General features: G+C 68.5%; 7 protein-coding genes across 7 annotated transcripts; 4 read left to right on the top strand and 3 right to left on the bottom strand.

The window, feature by feature from the left end:
- Positions 1 to 125: 125 nt before the first annotated feature.
- Positions 126 to 670, top strand: FA09DRAFT_302615 (winged helix DNA-binding domain-containing protein; the record flags this gene model as incomplete). Its single annotated transcript, XM_025740406.1, has 2 exons — positions 126 to 376; positions 526 to 670. Coding segments are annotated over 2 exons (396 nt in total), but the record flags the coding sequence as incomplete, so codon positions are not given.
- A 1697-nt stretch (positions 671 to 2367) lies between these two features.
- Positions 2368 to 4494, bottom strand: FA09DRAFT_332639 (actin-like ATPase domain-containing protein). Its single transcript, XM_025743543.1, has 4 exons — positions 4387 to 4494; positions 4270 to 4336; positions 4121 to 4215; positions 2368 to 4067 (listed from the first exon to the last, which is right to left on the bottom strand). Exons 1-4 carry the CDS (start codon positions 4452 to 4454, stop codon positions 2540 to 2542), a joined length of 1758 nt encoding a protein of 585 aa, XP_025595004.1. The 5' UTR covers positions 4455 to 4494; the 3' UTR covers positions 2368 to 2539.
- A 371-nt stretch (positions 4495 to 4865) lies between these two features.
- Positions 4866 to 5728, top strand: FA09DRAFT_283404 (hypothetical protein; the record flags this gene model as incomplete). Its single annotated transcript, XM_025739849.1, has 2 exons — positions 4866 to 5055; positions 5298 to 5728. Coding segments are annotated over 2 exons (621 nt in total), but the record flags the coding sequence as incomplete, so codon positions are not given.
- Positions 5729 to 6048: 320 nt separating this feature from the next.
- Positions 6049 to 8513, bottom strand: FA09DRAFT_363395 (hypothetical protein). The gene is made up of 4 exons (XM_025745585.1): positions 7757 to 8513; positions 7264 to 7704; positions 7123 to 7205; positions 6049 to 7072 (listed from the first exon to the last, which is right to left on the bottom strand). The coding sequence occupies exons 1-4, from the start codon at positions 8125 to 8127 to the stop codon at positions 6309 to 6311; spliced, it is 1659 nt and encodes a 552-aa protein (XP_025595002.1). The 5' UTR covers positions 8128 to 8513; the 3' UTR covers positions 6049 to 6308.
- A 570-nt stretch (positions 8514 to 9083) lies between these two features.
- On the top strand, positions 9084 to 11235 carry FA09DRAFT_335550 (MFS general substrate transporter; the record flags this gene model as incomplete). The annotated part of the gene is made up of 9 exons (XM_025743773.1): positions 9084 to 9341; positions 9395 to 9486; positions 9543 to 9630; positions 9682 to 9940; positions 10032 to 10055; positions 10108 to 10405; positions 10471 to 10540; positions 10598 to 10709; positions 10763 to 11235. 9 exons carry the CDS (start codon positions 9084 to 9086, stop codon positions 11233 to 11235), a joined length of 1674 nt encoding a protein of 557 aa, XP_025595001.1.
- A 741-nt stretch (positions 11236 to 11976) lies between these two features.
- On the top strand, positions 11977 to 14356 carry FA09DRAFT_323456 (DUF803-domain-containing protein). Its single transcript, XM_025741089.1, has 7 exons — positions 11977 to 12338; positions 12394 to 12477; positions 12536 to 12578; positions 12632 to 12793; positions 12844 to 13059; positions 13112 to 13156; positions 13207 to 14356. Exons 1-7 carry the CDS (start codon positions 11988 to 11990, stop codon positions 14127 to 14129), a joined length of 1824 nt encoding a protein of 607 aa, XP_025595000.1. The 5' UTR covers positions 11977 to 11987; the 3' UTR covers positions 14130 to 14356.
- Positions 14275 to 14649, bottom strand: FA09DRAFT_302646 (hypothetical protein; the record flags this gene model as incomplete). The annotated part of the gene is made up of 3 exons (XM_025740408.1): positions 14275 to 14356; positions 14421 to 14530; positions 14590 to 14649. 3 exons carry the CDS (start codon positions 14647 to 14649, stop codon positions 14275 to 14277), a joined length of 252 nt encoding a protein of 83 aa, XP_025594999.1.
- Between the last annotated feature and the right edge of the window lie 1282 nt (positions 14650 to 15931).

Raw genomic sequence — 15931 nt, 5'->3', positions numbered from 1 at the left:
GCGGCATGCCCGAGCGCAGCGACAGCATGGCCAGCTTTGCCGACTCGTCGCTCGAGCTGCCGAGCCCTGGCTCGACGCCCGGCCACGGCCCTGCCGCGGGCTCCTCCAGCAGCGCGGCTGCCGCCATGGCGCCGCCGCCCGTGCCCAGCAGCGCCGCGCTGCCGGCGTCGGGCTCGGGCGACGACCTGCGCCCGAGCACCAAGTTCGTGCACAAGCTCTTCCGCATGGTCTCGGACCCCGAGTACCAGCACCTCATCTCGTGGAACGGCACGGGCAGCTCCGTCGTCGTGACTAACTTCGACGAGTTCTCAAAGGAGGTGCTCGGCAAGCACTTCAAGCATTCCAACTTCTCCAGCTTCATCCGCCAGCTCAACATGTGAGTTGCGCTGCAGGCGATGGTGCGGAGTGAAGCGGCGCGCGCAGCGAAGGGCAGGCGCGCGACATGCGATGCGCGCACAACAGCGTACTGCTGCCTGCGAGAGCTCGCGCACGCTTGCGACATCTTCTGACAGCGTGCGTCTGCAGGTACGGCTTCTATAAGGTCAACAAGACGCCGCGCGGCCACCGCAACGCTGTCGACACGCAGGTGTGGGAGTTCTCGCACCCCAAGTTCATACGCGGGCGGCCCGACCTGCTCGACGAGATCCGCCGCAAGGCCCTCGACTCGGAGCACGCGCGCGTCGAGGCGCGCGACCTGCAGTACAGCGTCTCGGTGGGCCAGATGCAGCTGCGCGCACAGGTCGACGACGTGCAGTTCCGCCTCGAGGAATGCCTCGAGGTCAACGTGGGTCTGCGCAACGCGCTCGTGGGCATGCGCGAGGTGCTCGGCGGCGTGCTCGAGTGGATTAAGGGCCAGAACGGCGGGCAGATGCCGTACGAGCTGCGCATGCTGCAGGCCGACATCCCGATCCCGAGCCCGATGATGCCCAACTGGTCCGAGACGCCCTGGGGCGCGCCGCCGCCGGGTGGGCAGACGCCGCACGTCGACGGCCCGCCGATCTTCGTCACTGAGCCGCCATTCATGGGCCAGAGCGGACCAGGAGGACCGCCCGGGCCGCACGCGCAGGGCATGCAGTCCGGCGGCTCGTCGCACGACTACGACCCCTTTGCGATGGGCGCGATGCAGCACGTCTCGCCGCTCGGCAGCCGCCGCCCATCGGTCGCGAGCGGCGCGCAAAGTCCGATGCTCGATGCGCAGGGCCGGCCTGTCAGCGCCGGGCGCTCGCCTTCCTTCGGCGAGCAGGGCACCTTTGCCGGGCAGCAGCCCAACTTCTCCGTCCATGGCCGGCCCATGGCGGGCAAGCCGCCGCCGCTCTCGGGCCTGGCCATCGACACGAGCGCCATGTCGGCGCACTCGTCGCCCGCGATGCAGCAGCACATGCAGATGATGGGCGCGCCGAACCCGGGGCTGGGCGTCATGAGCATACCGCCGTCGCCCATCTCGCCCGGCGTCGTGCAGATGATGGCGGCGATGAATACGCCGCTGCCGCCCTCGCCGGCCGTCTCGACGGCGCACCAGAACTCGTTCCTGCTCGACCCGCACGCCGCGGGCAACGGCAGCCCGTACGTCGGCTCGCCGAGCAATGGCTTCCCGGGCGCAGGCCAGTTTGGCCAGGGCCAGCCGTCGGCCTTCGCCAATGCCTACACGCAGCAGCACGCCGGCGACGTCTTTGTGGGCGCGGGTCCGGTCGACGACGAGATGCTGAACCCGAACAGCAAGAGCCTGCGCACGCCGCTCAAGCGCACGGCCAGCGGCAGCCGCGAGCGGCCACAGTTGCAGCAGCACGAGCAGATGCAGATGCAGCAGCAGCAGGCACAGATGCAGCAGCAGCAGGCGCAGCATCAGGCGCAGCAGCAGCATCAACAGCAGATGCAGCAGCAGATGCAGCAGGGCGCACAGGGCATGCCAATGCCCGGCAGCCCTGGCGGTGTGATGAAGCGCAAGTCGCCGACGTGATCCCGCCTGCCTGCTCGCCGCCTCTTCCTCTCGCTCATCGGCTGCCCTCGTGTCCCTTGTCTCCTGCATATACCCTGCCCGCCCGCCGCCGGCACATCCCCTCACTTTACCGCCCACTGCTCCAACGCGCCGTCGCATGCGCGCCTCACCGACTCGTCTGCGCCCGCCGTCATCGTCCGCCAAAGCCGGCGCAAGCGCCACATGCGCCACGTAGGCCGAGATGCAGCGCAGGCCGTGCCATCTCCCGTCGTCGGCGCCGTCACCTACCAACCCAGCTCTGCGACTGCCATCGCCTGACTCTCGCCTCCCCACCTGGTCATCTGTCCTCCAAAATCACGGTCCTTTCACAAGCCTGCCCCTTCGCCTTCTGCTCTACTCTACTTTTGCCTCTCATGCTTCTGCGCCGTGCTCCTGCCCAGCTCACCAGTCTCCCGCTCCCCTCTCCCGCTCCTGTGCCACGCGTGCCGCTCTCGTAGAGCTCAGAAATGCGCGATAGCGTCTCCACACATGCGGCGCGAGCTCGAGAAGCGCTGGCAAGAAGTCTAATAGTGCGCGCTCTTGTACAGTAGGAGGGGGAAGAGTCTAGGCCTTGGGCGCCGGCAGCTGCACCAACTCGGATGCGTCGCTGCCCTCGACCTCTGCCTTGATGGTCAAAGAGCCGTCGGCGGCAGCCTCGATGCTCACAAGCACGCTGGCGCCCTTTTGTGTGTCGAGCGCAATCTCGGCGACACGCTTGTCGTCGGCCTTGACGCGGGCCGTCCGGATCTCCTCGGGCGCCTCAGGCTCGTCGTCCTCGTCCTCCGGATCCGGCTCGGGCGCGTCAAGCACCTCGACGCCGACGTCCGGCGTGCCCTCGGCGAAGCTCAGCAGCGCCTTGCCGCCCGCGGCCGGCGCCGTCAGCGTGAAGGCGCGGCGGGCGGGCAGCGGCGTGTGGGCGGCGAGCAGCGTGACGAAGAGCTGGCCGTTGATGGCGGCGCGGTTGCTCTTCTCGGCGGGCACGACGAGGCCGAAGGGCCGTGCCGTCGTGCGCGTCTTGAGCTCGGAAGCCTCGGCCGGCGGCGCGGCGGGCAGCGAGTCGATGTGCTTCCGCTGTGCCGAGTCGGCGGGCAGCGCAGCGATGACCTGTGCCTCGACGGCACAGCCGCGGGCAAGCAGCTCGGACGAGTCGATGGAGGCGGTGATGCTGGCGCCGCCCTCCTCCGGGAAGAGGAAGCCGAGACGCTCGCTCACGCCGGGCAGGCGTGCGGTGCCGCCAGCAAGGATCACCTCATCAACGTGCGCGGCCTCAAGGCCGGCACTGGCGAGAGCCTCCTTGAGGCACGAAACAACACCGTCGTACGTCGGCGCGGCGAGCATGTCGAGGCGCACGCGGTTGATGCTGCCAGAGAAGTCCATGCCCTCGGCCAGCGACTCGACGCTGCACTGCTGTGCGCCGGCACTGGCGCTGAGTGCCTTCTTCGTGTTCTCCGCCTCGTTGCGCAGCTTGGCCCACGCGCGCTTGTCCTCCTTGCCAATGGAGATCTTCGTCTTCTTGGTAAACTCCTTGGCGAAGAAGGCAATGAGGGCGTCGTCGATGGCGCGGCCACCGACGGGCGCTTTGGCGCTGGCAAGCAGCGTGTAGAGACCGGCACGCGCGGCAACGAGCGTGGCGGTGGTGGAGCCGCCGCCGACGTCCACAACGGCGATGGTGCGGTCGAGGATGCGGCCGGGCGCGTACTCGGCCAGCGCGCCGCTCTCGTCACCCTCGGGGCTCGTGGGCAGCGCGCCGCGGGGGCCGGGCGCGGTGAGGCCGTAGCCGACGAGGGCAGCGCTGGGCGCCGGCAGCAGCTGCAGCACAATGATGCCGGCCTCCTGCGCGGCCTCCTTGAGCGCAGCGCTCTGGGCGGCGCTGAAGGCCAGCGGCACGGCAAGCACGGCACCGGCAATCGGCACGCCGGAGAGGAAGTCCTTGGCCGTGCCGAAGAGCGCAGCGAGGAAGCGCACGGCGACGGCGTGCGCGGAAAGCGTCTGCTCGGCGCCGTCGATCTGCACGCGGAACGAGGGCGTGCCGTCGACGTCGACAACGGGCGCCGAGACGCGCTCGAGCTCGGCAGCGCTCAGCTCCGAGTACCTGAACGAGCATCAGCATGCGCCTGCGGTGTGCGCCGCGCCGCGGTGACTCACTTGCGTCCGAGCAGGCCGACGAAGCGGTCGACGACGTTGGGCGCGTTGCGCACGAGCTGCGGCGTGGCCTGCTGGCCGATGTACACTTGGTCGCCCTGCGCAAAGCATCAGCACACGCTGCAGCCACTGTTCCACGCGCTGCCACGCACGTTGAAGGCAATGCGCGTCGCCAGCTGGCGTTCGCCGTCCTCGTTGGCAATCACATCGGCACGGCCGCTGCGGCGGGGTCAGTCACGCTGCCAGCTCCGCAGTTCGGTGCCACGCACTGTTGGTTGATGCAGGCGATGCTCGAGTACGAGTGGCCGAGGTTGATGCCGATCACTGCGGACGACATGGTGGGCGAGGAAGGGTGGGGTGTGGGGGTGTTGGTGGGGCGTGGCTGGCAGGCGGCGCGAGAAGAAGTGGCCGCCGCCAGTGCGCGCCGCCGCCGTGAATCTTGGAGCCTCGGCCGAGCGCGTGGGAGCAGCGAGCGTGCCTAGAGCGGCGCAGCCTTGCTTAGTCAGCGTGCGTTCCCACGCTGTGTGCCTCCACCGCCAACTTTGTCAGCCCGCCCAGGCCGGGTCAGCGTCCCTCCTGCGCACCACCTCCCGCACCCTTCTCCGCCATGTCTGCCCGACTCGTGCGCCGCGCCCTCGCCGCGCCGCTCGCTGCGCCCGCCGCGGCTGTGCAGCTGCGTGCCCTCTCCAGCGCTGCGCCGCGCCTCTCGCAGTCGTCGCGCGAGCGCGAGGCGCGGCCCGAGGGCGGCCTGCGCCCCACCGGCCTCTCGCCCAGCCCGCGGGCGCCGCGCCAGTACAGCCCGCTCACCGTGCGCCTCGTCGAAGGGCTGGCGCGTGTCATGGGCTACAACAGCACCACCAGCACCGCGATCCGCGTCACCAGCGACCTGTACGACGAGTGCGCGCAGCGCAGCGTGCAGGACCCCTTCTGGCACGAGGGTGAGTGGCCGTGGCGAGAGGCAATGATGCAGAAGAGAGCGGCGCCTCCGTAGCAACGACGGAAGTACCCGGATGTTGTGAAGCAGACTGAGTGCGATGCTGCATCGCTGCCCAGCTGCTGGCGACGCACTTAGTCCCATGCTGGTCTGGCTGTGGCAATCGCTCTCCTCGCAGCGTTGCAGCTGTCTGCAGCCACCGCCACGCATGGCAGCGGCCGCTGCTGACACCCTTCTCGCTCGCAGAGTGCGGCCTGCCACGGACATATCAGACCTGGTTCCAGCTCACGAACCTGCACGTGTGGCTGCTCATCGTGCGCTTCCGCGCGCTGCCGCCCAACGAGGCCAAGGTGTACACGCAGGAGATCGTCAACCACTTCTTCCTCGACGCCGAGTCGCGCATGCGCGACCGCTTCGGCATCTCGACGAGCCGTCTCGTCAAGGGCTACATGCGCGACCTGCACCAGCAGCAGCGCGGCTCCGTGCTCGGCTTCGACGAAGGGCTGGCGCACAGCGAGAGCGACGCGCGCCTCGCCGCGGCGCTCTGGCGCAACGTCTGGGGCCAGGGCTGGGGCGTCGTCGGCGGCGTGAAGCGCAAGGTCACCGGCATCGACCGCACCAACAAGGGCGAGGACCCGAGCGAGGAGGGCTCGCCCGAGCTGGCACGCGACCGTGCCGCACCGGTGCGGGCAGACGCTGAGCCGGAGCTCGTGCTTGGCAGCCCGCCGAGCCCGCTCGAGTTCCCGGAGCACCTGCAGCGCCTCGTGCAATTCGTCCGCAGCGAGACGCACCGGCGGGCACAGTGGTCCGACGCCGACGTGCGGCAGGGCAAGCAAGCGGGCGCGGTGTCGCTGGGCCGCTTTGAGGAGGTCGTAGCTTAGAGGGCCCGGCGGGTCACCGCAATGGTATCTGTGCGATCAGCCGACTGCAGCAGATGGACGGCCGGGTGAGACTGAACACAACAGCGTCACACACACGCCGCACCGCTCTTCGCCAGGCTGGGGCGTCCAGCGCATCACGACGCTGCAGCGCTCCAGCAAACGCAGCATGTCATTACTGACGGATCGTGCTAGCGTACGTGCGTGGAATATGTGTGTGGAGACTGACGCTCACAGGCGGTCTATCTTTTGGCCGATGGGCAGAGATGTGACAGAAAAAGGGCGCAAAGAGGAGAGAGGCTAGATGAGGCAGGGCGGGCTAGGGCGGACCGCTGCCGGCCTGGCGGACAGAAGCGCGACTCACCGGCTGGGCGCGCTGCTACAGCGCCGCATCGTCGTCGCTGCTAGATGCCGACGACGAGTCGCTCTCCTCGACATCATCTGTTTCTTCCACCTCGCTCTCGTCGTGCTCGCTGTCAGTGGCCACGAGCTCGTGCTGCTCTTCGTCTTCCTCCTCTTCCTCCTCCTCCCCTTCCTCGTCCTCCTCGCCGAAGCCAATGTAGTCCTTCTGCGCGCCGAACTCCTTGGCCTTCTTGCGCGGCCTGAATGTCAGGCCACCTTCCTCCTCGCTCCCGTACGCCTCTGCCTCTTCGTCCAGGTAGCGCTTCCGCTCGCCCGCGGGCGCCTCTGGCTCGAACTGCGCGGCGTCGTCGCGCACGAAGAGCGCATCGTCGGCAAGCGCGTCGGCACCCTCCTCTGCATCTGCACCAGCACGAATGACGTGCTCGAGACGGCAGCCCTTGCGCGTGCACTTGCCGCTCTCGGCAAAGTCTGGGCACTCCCACGCATGTCTCCGCTCGCAGGCGCGGCCCGCCTCGCACCAGCCCACACGCGCGAACTCGGGGCAGAGACGCGCGTTGGGCGGCAGCGCAGCGTGCGTATATGCGCACGCCTCGCCGGCGCGGCAGGTGCCGCTGCGCAGAAAGTGCGTGCAGTGCGGCGAGCGGTGCGGCGAAGGCGTGTGCGAGAGCAGGCATGTGCCGCGCGCCGCAGTGCATCCTGTGGGCCGCAGCGCGCCGGGACAGATGGCGCGCTTGGCGCTGTTGTGCTCCCACGGACACGAGAGGCCGCGCTTGCATTGTCCTGCGCGGCATTGAGCGGAGCAGAGGAGGCGTGAGAGTCAGACGACTGACCGGTCTTGTTGAAGTACGAGCACAGGCCCTTGGGCTTGCGCGGCGATAGGGTCGTTTTGGATGACGAGGGACGCGCAGCGTTGCTGCGCAGCCGCTCGCCTCAGCTCATGCGCGTCTGTCAGCGTGCCAATCACCACTCACCGCAGTGCCTGGCGCTCGGCCACGTCCCGAGTTAGGCCCTCGAGGCGCTTCATCTTGCCCTTGCGTTCGCGCGCCTCCTTGCGCTTCGCCAGCAGTTCGGCGGAGATGAGGTTGCCCGTCTTTGTGCGCACGAACTTCTGGCCGTTGACGTTCGTGCGCAGCGGCGTGTTGGGCGATGCTGGGGGCGCGCTCGAGGAAGAGGCCTCTGCCTCGTCGGCAGGCCGCGACGCCGCCTTGACGAGCTTGGTGCCCGACGCATCAAAGACGAACGTGACGCCGTCAACGATCACCTCGCCCATGTTTGGGCCGCGGCGCACCGCTGCGGCACTGCTGCCGCCGCGTGCGAAGGCGCCACGGCTGCTGCCGCCGCGAGCATCCCGCACGCCGCGGGTGCCGCGCGAGCTGCTGCTTGATGCTGCGGCGCTCTGCCTTGCGGCGGCGCTGAAAAGAGCATGAGACGGGCATCACATGCGCTTGGTCGCCCGTGACGCACCTCTTCTCGTACACCTGAGCGCTGACGAGGCTCATGCCGCCGCCGGTGCGCGTCTTGACCCACTGCTGCGGCGCGTCGGGCGCAGCGGCAGCCTCGGGTGCCTTGGCAGCGGCCGCAGCATCGCTCGAGCTCGAGGCGCTGCTGGATGATGTCGTGGCGGCGGCAGGTGCGGTGAGGATGAGCTGGCGATGCCTGCTCGGCAGCGGTGCTGCGCTTGCTGCGCCGCGCCCCCGGCCTCGCCCGCGTCCCCGGCCGCGCGCATAGCTCGGCGCTGCGGCGGGTGCGGCACCGGCGCGGTGCGTCTGGATGGCGCCGCTGAGTGCGGCAATCTGCGCGAGCAGTGCGGCGTTCTCGCTGCTGCCGCTGGCCATGCTGGGCGGTGGAAGGTGTGGTGGACGGCAAGATGGAGGCGGCGCAAGCGCAGCGGGCTCCTTGGCGAGGAGCGCGGCACTTCTCTCGGCCGAGAGCTGCTCTACCTGTCCGGCGCCTCCGCATCACTCCCTTGCTCCCATCCGGGCACCTGTCCAGCCCTGCAGAGCCAGGATGCGGGGCTGTTCACTCTTGAGGAGCTCAACTGGATCCGTCAAGCATTTGCTGTGGCCATCTGGAGCCAAGGCGTGCTGATGGGACTCGAGATTTCCCTCGAGAGTGCTCCGAGGGGTGGATCAGGAGCCCATCCGCGAGCCGCGGACACATGGTTTCCGGCGCACCCTTCCTCGAGTCCGTGGTGCTGAAGGTCATCGCAGAAGCTCGCACGTACATCCAGGATAGCTCCTTGGCATCGGCAAGCACGAGGCCCAGAGACCCGGGCCAGTGGAGCGTGCCTCTCTCCTCGTCGGACACCGACGCTGCGAGCCGCGGCACGGCGAGTTGCAGCGCGCGCCGGCGGCTGGCGCTGTGCCGGCGTGGTGCCGCTCCGCCGGCCGTGCCGCCGAGGTGCAGCGGCAAGGCGCCCGGCGACTCCGCCGCACCGCCGGCCGCGCTCCAAGAGTAAGAGTGCGGCACGCTTTCCCCGCTCCTGCGCCTGGGGAAGCGAGTCTCGCGGTCCCACCCTTCCTGCACATCGGCGCCATGGCCGTCAGGTCGCCGCGGCTGGAGCGAGCCCTCCTGCCAGAGAAGAGCACCGTGCTGCAGCGCTGTGAGCTGGGTATCCCCTAGCGCCGCATGCCGGGACAGGCACGCGCGAGACCGTCATGCTCTGCCCTGCCGCCCCTTCCCCGCATTCTCATTGCCACTTGTGCCGCGCCGAGGGTTTCGTCGCAGCTCATCGCGACTCTGCAGCGACCTGATCTTGCACCACAACCACCATTCAGCTCGAGGCGCCGCCATGTCGCACGAGCTCGCCCCCGCGCACACGCGCACGTCGGACGACGACAAGAAGGAGGCCGGGCGCGGCGCCACCGCCTCGCCCGCTGCGGGCAGCGCGAGCGAGCGGGCCGACGACGCGCACCTCGGCGGCGCACACGGCGAGGCCGTCGACCGCGAGCACCGCTGGTGGAGCATGGAGGAGGACCGCCGCGTGCGCCGCAAGCTCGACGTGCGCATCCTGCCCATCCTCTTCATCACGTATCTCCTCGCCGCGCTGGTGAGTGGCCGAGCAGGTCCAGCCGGGTGGGCGACGCTGAGCTGCTGCTGCAGGACCGCTCGAACATCGGCAACGCCCGCACCGCCGGCATGAACAAGGACCTCGGCATCTCGTCGCCGCAGTTCCAGTGGCTGCTGACCATGTTGTGAGCGCGCTCGCAAGCTTTGCATTGCTGGCTGCCCATGCTGAGCAGATACGCAGCTACATCGGCTACGCGCTCTTCCAGTGGCTCCTGCTCGCGCTCAAGATCCTGCCGCCGTCGCGCTGGATGGCGGGCTGTGTCTTCGTGGTGCGTCCTTGCGAGCGAGTATGGCCTGTACACGCTGACGATGCGCCGCAGTGGGGTGTCGCGTCGGTGCTGCAGTCGACGGCGACGGGCTGGAGCGGCCTCATGGCCTGCCGCTTCTTCCTCGGCGTCGCAGAGGCCGGCTTCGGCACGGCCGTCGCTCTCTACTACTCCTTCTTCTACCCCAAGGAGGAGATCGGCATCCGCTTTGCCATCTTCCTCACCTCGTCGGCGCTGGGCAGCTGCATTGCCGGCTCGATTGCGTACGGCATCCAGCAGACGCGCACTGCGGTCGAGCCGTGGCGCCTCCTCTGTGAGTCCCGTGGGAGAGAGGGCTTGAGGCCGCGCTGTCTCCGCGACAGCACCTGTGCTCTCCGGCCGGACATCGCTGACTCGCCGCGCAGTCATCGTCGAGGGTCTGCCCACAAGTGAGTTACGCTCCTCATCTTGCCTGCCGCACCTGCTCACAAAGCGTCACAGTCATCGTCGCGTTCATCGTGCTCTTCTTCCTGCCCGACTCGATCGCCAGCGCCTCGTTCCTCACGCCGCGCGAGCGCTCCATCGCCGAGGCGCGTCTCTTCCGCGAGACAGTCGACCGCAGCGCGGCGGCACGGCTCGACGAGCATGCCGGCGCGGGCGAGCAGAAGCAGAAGTTCAGCGCACTGCGCGCCATCAAGGCGGATGTGGCGGCCAAGCTTGACTTCTCCAACGCAAAGGGTGCTCTGCTTGACCCGATGGCCTGGACCTCGGCAATTCTGCTGTTCATCGTGAACGTCAGGTGAGCTTCGCGGCTCTCGCTAGAAGCCGATGCAGCGCTCACCTGTTCCTGCTCCTGCCTCGCAGCTACTCGTCGGTGCCGGTCTACCTGCCGACGTTTATCAACGAGCTCGGCTACACGAGCATCCGCAGCCAGGTGCGTGTACGCCGCGGTCTCCTGAATCACTCGCCGCTGACGCTCTCATCACCTCAGGGCCTGTCGGCGCCGCCGTACCTGGTCGCTTGGATCATGGCGCTGGCCATCGTGTACGTCTCCGATCGGCTGATGGTGCGCGGCGTCTTTGTGTGCGGCATGTTCTGCGTCGGTGCGTCGGTGTCCGTGCCTCTGCCAGCCCCTCTTGCTCACCCTCGCCCCCAGGCATCGCCGGCTACGTGATGCTGGCCGTGTCTGAGAACGTGCACGTGCGCTACGGCGCCACGTACCTCGTCGTGCTCTCGCTCTTCACCGACATTCCGCTCATCTACATGCTCAACATCCACAACTCCGTCGGCGAGTCGCGGCGCGGCGTGGCGCTCGTGGCGCTGGGCGTCATCGGGCAGTGCGGCCCGTTCCTGGGCGTGCGCCTCTTCCCCGACGCCGACAAGCCGCTCTACCGCAAGGGCATGTGGACGTCGACGGGCATCCTCATCGGCGGCGCGGCCATCTCGGCGACGGCGAGCCTGCTGCTGTGGATGCGCAACCGGCGCCGCGACGCCGCACAGGCCGCGCTGGAGCGCAGCGAGGGCTACGCCGTCGAGAAGCGCGCCGACCCCGACGACGAGCGCTGGCGGCAGAAGCTCGACGTCGCACGGCGCGGCGAGGCGTCGATCTACTTCCGCTACCAGGTCTGACGCATCTCCCGTGCTCTCTCGTGCTCTCCCTGCAATGACACTTCGGTACCTCGGCTGCGTGAGCTTGTGACAGGGTTGCTCGGTCGGCCGCGATTTCGCCCACGCCGTGCGTGCAGCAGCGTCACGGGCACGCTCCGGAGTGCGTGTGCAGCGTCGCAATTGCAAAGTCTCGAGGCAGGGGGAGTGAGGGTGGAGAAGGCAGAGCTGCGCGCTGCCGCACGATGCGCGTGGCTCTCTCGTTGTGCCGCGCCGCGAGGCTGTGCCGCACCTCCACAGCCGCAGGGGGGCAGCCGCCCGCCGAGACCCTCGAGCGCGGCCCGTCCTCGCGCCCCGACGGTCTCACACGCCGGCCAGCGCTCTGTGCCGCAGCGAGGTGTAGCAGTACGAGTGGCTGTCGCCGAGCACACGGCCTGGCGGTGCCGGACATAGGGGCTGCTAGCGTGGCGTGCAGGATGCAGGATGCTGCACCCCGCCTTCTGTGCTTCGCAGAGGGGTCAGCGCGCAAGGTGCCGGGGCGGTGTGCCGCTCGCCGGCAAAGGCGGTGCGCGGCGCGTGCGCTGCTGTTGGACTCGCCTCGCAGCTCCCGTCTTGCCTTCCCACCGCATCATGCCCGCCAGCGAGTAGCAGTCTTCTCTCCACCACACCGCTCGCACCTCTGCGCTATCATCTCTAGGCCGCCGCGCCCGCGCATCTGCTCCGCCCGTGCCCCGCGTGCCCCTCTGCGCCCCCGCACGCCTCCACCGGCGCGCGCCATGAGCACGCTCACCTCGCTCGCCAGCGCGGCTCCGTCCGCGAGCGTCCTCGACGCCGCCGGCACCACATCATCGGCATCGCAGGCATCGGCATCGCTCTCGTCTGTCATCGCCTCGGCGTCGGCGGCACTGGCCAGCGAGGCGGCGCTGGCGTCGGGCAAGAAGAGCACGCCCAAGGCCTTCACGTACATCGGCATCGCCCTCGCCGTCGCCAGCGGCCTCTTCATCGGCAGCAGCTTCGTCTTCAAAAAGAAGGGCCTGCTGCAGAGCCAGGCCAAGTTTGGGCAGCAGGCCGGCGAGGGGCATGCGTATCTGAAGAGCTGGCTGTGGTGGACGGGCATGGTGCTCATGGTGCGTTGCGCGGGCCGAGCTGCTGCAGCAGCTGCGGGACTGACCTCTGCTGCAGATCCTTGGCGAGGTGCTCAACCTCGTGGCCCTCTCGATCTCGTCGGCGCTGCTCGTGACGCCGCTAGGCGCGCTCTCCGTCGTGGTGCGTGCCGCTTGGCATGCCCGAGGCCGGCGCCTGCTCACCTGCCGGACTCGCGCAGATCTGCGCCATTCTCTCGAGCATCTTCCTCAAGGAGAAGCTGAGTGCGTCCACCGCAGTGGCTGTGCGTGACTCCGTGCTGATCTTGAGGCTGCAGCGCTGTTTGGCAAGGTCGGCGCCTTTCTGTGCATCGTCGGCTCGACGGGCATTGCGCTCAATGCGCCCGTGTCGCACGCAGCGGGAGACATCGAAGAGTTCATGCATCTCTTCATCGCGCCGGGCTTCCTCGTGTGGATGTCGCTGTGCATCATCGCGAGCCGTGAGTGGCCATGGATCGTGCATCTCTCGCCGGCCCTGACCCCGCCACAGTCGGGCTCGTCTTCTTCGTGGCGCCGCGCTGGGGCAAGAAGCAGGTCATGGTGCACATCACCATCTGCTCGCTCACCGGCGGCCTCTCCGTGTCGTGCATCTCGGGCATCGGCTCGGCGGTGATCCTAACGATCCGCGGCGACATGCAGCTCAAGCACTGGTTCTTCTACTTCCTGCTGGCGTTCGTCGTCATTACGCTGCTCGTCGAGATCAACTGTGAGCTGCGCGGGTACGGCCTGCCTCGCTCTGCCTAACAAGTCCTGCGCAGACCTCAACAAGGCTCTGGAACTCTTCAACACAGCAATGGTCACGCGTGAGTTGCGCGCCAGCCTTGTCCCTACCTCCTCTCATACTCGCGCACAGCCACGTACTACGTCGTCTTCACGTTCTGCACGCTCGTGTCGAGCATCATCCTCTTCCAGGGCCTCGACACGACGGCGACGGGCATCATCACGATCGTGCTGTGCTTCCTCACGATCTGTTCGGGCATCACGCTGCTGCAGCTCAGCAAGATCGACCCGGCGGACCTGACCAACGCCGACGGCTCGCCGCTGGACCGCGAGACGACGCTGCTAATCCGCGCCTCGCGCTCGCACCTCGCGCACGAGAAGGGCCTCGACGCCACGGCCGAGGAGCCAGGGCCCGACGCCGTGCGCGGCGGCCTCGGCGTGCTCGGCTCGATGGTGCGCGCCCGCAGCCGGCGGCGGCTGCACGCCTCGTCGGACGCCTACGCGATGAGCGAGAGCGGCATGCTCAACACGTCGAGCAGCCGCGACCTGCAGCGCTTCGAGCTCTCCGACTCGCCGATGCGGCGGCCAAGCGACGCCGCCCTGACGCTGCCGAACATGCCCTACAAGCGCGACACGGCCATCTCTTTCACCGAGGAGAGCAAGCAGCCGCACGGGCATCACGCAGGTGAGGCGGCATACCGCACCGAGGGCGGCCGCGGTGCGCAGGCGGGCATGGGTGCAATCCGCGAGGGCAGCGGCGACACGCGCGACACGGAGGACACCACGCCCTCGATCCGGCCGATCAATGCGCTGCGAACGATGTGGGACGACCCACAGCCGCGCGACTCGTACGACCACTCGCCCGCCGTGCACCGCGACGAAGAGTCGCACGACCGCAGCCCCGAGGAGGAGCACTCGCACAAGTTCTTCCCGCAGCCGCGGCGCAACGACCCCGACTACGAGGAGGAGTCGCAGCTGCTGCGCCCGCGCAGCGGCACCGTCGACTCGGACGACGAGGAGGAGCGGCAGAAGGAGCGCGCGTCACGGCGACGGTAGCAGCGCCGGACGCTGCCTGCTCGTGCGCCGTGTCATTCTTCACCATGCTGAGGAGGAATGGAGATTTGTATTGCTCAAAGCACACGCAGCTCGCAGTTGCTGAGCGCGAGGACGGAAACCGGCGCTTGTCGCAGCGGCGAGAGCATCATTGCTGGCCGTCCGACTTGTGCACCTGGTAGCCCGAGGGCGTCGTGTAGGTCGAGTTGCCCTTGCCGTCGTTGTGATACCTGCGACGCGCGTCGTCAGCGGTCTACTTCGAGGAAGGGTGAACGTCCGGACGCCGGCACTCACGTCGAACCGTCGGGGTTCTTGTAGTGGAAGCTGCCGTCCTTGTTCGAGTAGTGGTAGTTGTTCTGGCTGGGCGCCGAGGGGCCGAATTCGCGGCTGCACCAGTGATTGCCCTGCCCGAGAGGGCGTCAGCCAGATGACGTGGCCGCTGCTGAGAGCAGACTCCACTCACCTGGCTGTTCGTGCCGGTGCTCTTGATGGTGTAGCCGTTGTTCTGGCTGGAGCTCGACATGGCGAAAGTTGACGGTGGTGGCGAGTCAGACGAGCTTGTGGTGGTGAGAGACCAAGAGAGGACGCGATGCGGAGGTTGCTCTTCATCACTGCCCCCCCCCCCCCCCCGGCGGGAGCTGACAGGTCAGCTTCGCAACGTCTGCAGAGGCCCAGCAGAGCTCACAGCGATCGCACTGCGGACGTGCCCTGTGGAGGAGCTTAGCGCCGGGATCCTTGACATCGTTTGCGCTGTTCCACGCCTGTGCGAGGCGGGAGAGAGCATCACGGCTGTGGGCACCGCTCGGCTGTGGGGAGTCCTTCACCTAGGGGCGGCTCTGTTGCGCTAGTCTCGCGCAGCCTCATCACGGGGGACGATGCGGAGGTGTCTTCCGCACCGACGATTGATGAAGCCGCGCAGCTGCGGGTGGTCCGACCGCCAGGCTTCACTCCTGCAATCTCCTGCGGAGCTGGAGCAGAGCTGGCAACGCGAGTGGCTTCCACGTGGGAGACACACGAACCTGTGCTGACCAGCGCTCCGGCCGGCTCTCGCTGCGCTCTCACTCTCCGCCTGCTGTACTCCGCCCAGCCGACGCCGCGCATGGAGCTCCGCACCCACGGGTCTCCAGGGTCCACAGTGAGGGCTCAGTGCGCGAAATGAAGCTGTCGAGACAAGTTGCTCAGGTGCGAGCACGGCACCGCAGGCTGCTCGGCGGCGGCGAGCGCATGCCCCTGAGCGTGATGGAGCGGGGAGCGCGGCTCGCCGGCGCAGCGTGATGCGAGGCGCGGAGCGTGGGACCAGCGCCAGCCGGCGCCTCCTCGACACGCCACAGCCGCGGCGCCTCGCTCTTGCCTCAGCGCCGCATCGCTCCTGCTGCGCGGCACGCCGCAATGCCGCCCAGCCTCAGCCTCGGCTGTCGCACAGCCCGCCGCAAGTGCCATGCCTGCCGCACCTGCACGAGACAGATGCACGCCGTCGCCAGTCGCAGACAGGAGCTGGCCTGCTCGTGAGGCCGGCAGCCCTCTCGGAACGACACGGCTCCGAGGCGACCTCGACGCTGGCACGATGGAGACGGTACTCTGAGGCGCTCGCCTAGACGACGCACCCCACGATCGTGCGCAGCGCCTGCCGGCCTTCAAGCTGCCGTCGCAGGCCACGTCGCCGCCTGCTCGCCACCAGCCGCACCCACGAGGCGATCCGTGCGCGCGCGGCACCACAGCCCGCCTGGCGAGCGTATGCCCGATGCTCCTCGTCGCCGGCCCAGCAGCTCTCTCGCAGTGCCACGACAGCCGCATCGCTGTACCGC

This window comes from Tilletiopsis washingtonensis (assembly GCF_003144115.1).
Source record: "Tilletiopsis washingtonensis strain MCA 4186 unplaced genomic scaffold FA09scaffold_27, whole genome shotgun sequence".
NCBI classification, from domain to species: Eukaryota; Fungi; Basidiomycota; class Exobasidiomycetes; order Entylomatales; genus Tilletiopsis; species Tilletiopsis washingtonensis.
The sequence above is the reverse complement of the archived record's forward strand: the minus strand, read 5'-3'. Positions and strand labels throughout refer to the sequence as shown.

Excerpts from the sequence above, each read along its gene's own strand:
- FA09DRAFT_332639 (XM_025743543.1), bottom strand. The coding sequence starts at position 4,454 with ATGTCGTCCGCAGTGATCGGCATCAACCTCGGCCACTCGTACTCGAGC. Across the intron at positions 4,337-4,386 it reads ATCGCCTGCATCAACCAACA|CGGCCGTGCCGATGTGATTG; the intron begins GTGCGTGGCACC and ends ACCCCGCCGCAG. Across the intron at positions 4,216-4,269 it reads CGACGCGCATTGCCTTCAAC|GGCGACCAAGTGTACATCGG; the intron begins GTGCGTGGCAGC and ends TGCTTTGCGCAG.
- FA09DRAFT_363395 (XM_025745585.1), bottom strand. The coding sequence starts at position 8,127 with ATGGCCAGCGGCAGCAGCGAGAACGCCGCACTGCTCGCGCAGATTGCC. Across the intron at positions 7,705-7,756 it reads GCTCAGGTGTACGAGAAGAG|CGCCGCCGCAAGGCAGAGCG; the intron begins GTGCGTCACGGG and ends TGCTCTTTTCAG. Across the intron at positions 7,206-7,263 it reads GCCGAGCGCCAGGCACTGCG|CAACGCTGCGCGTCCCTCGT; the intron begins GTGAGTGGTGAT and ends GCGGCTGCGCAG.
- FA09DRAFT_323456 (XM_025741089.1), top strand. The coding sequence starts at position 11,988 with ATGAGCACGCTCACCTCGCTCGCCAGCGCGGCTCCGTCCGCGAGCGTC. Across the intron at positions 12,478-12,535 it reads TAGGCGCGCTCTCCGTCGTG|ATCTGCGCCATTCTCTCGAG; the intron begins GTGCGTGCCGCT and ends GGACTCGCGCAG. Across the intron at positions 13,060-13,111 it reads GCTGCTCGTCGAGATCAACT|ACCTCAACAAGGCTCTGGAA; the intron begins GTGAGCTGCGCG and ends AGTCCTGCGCAG.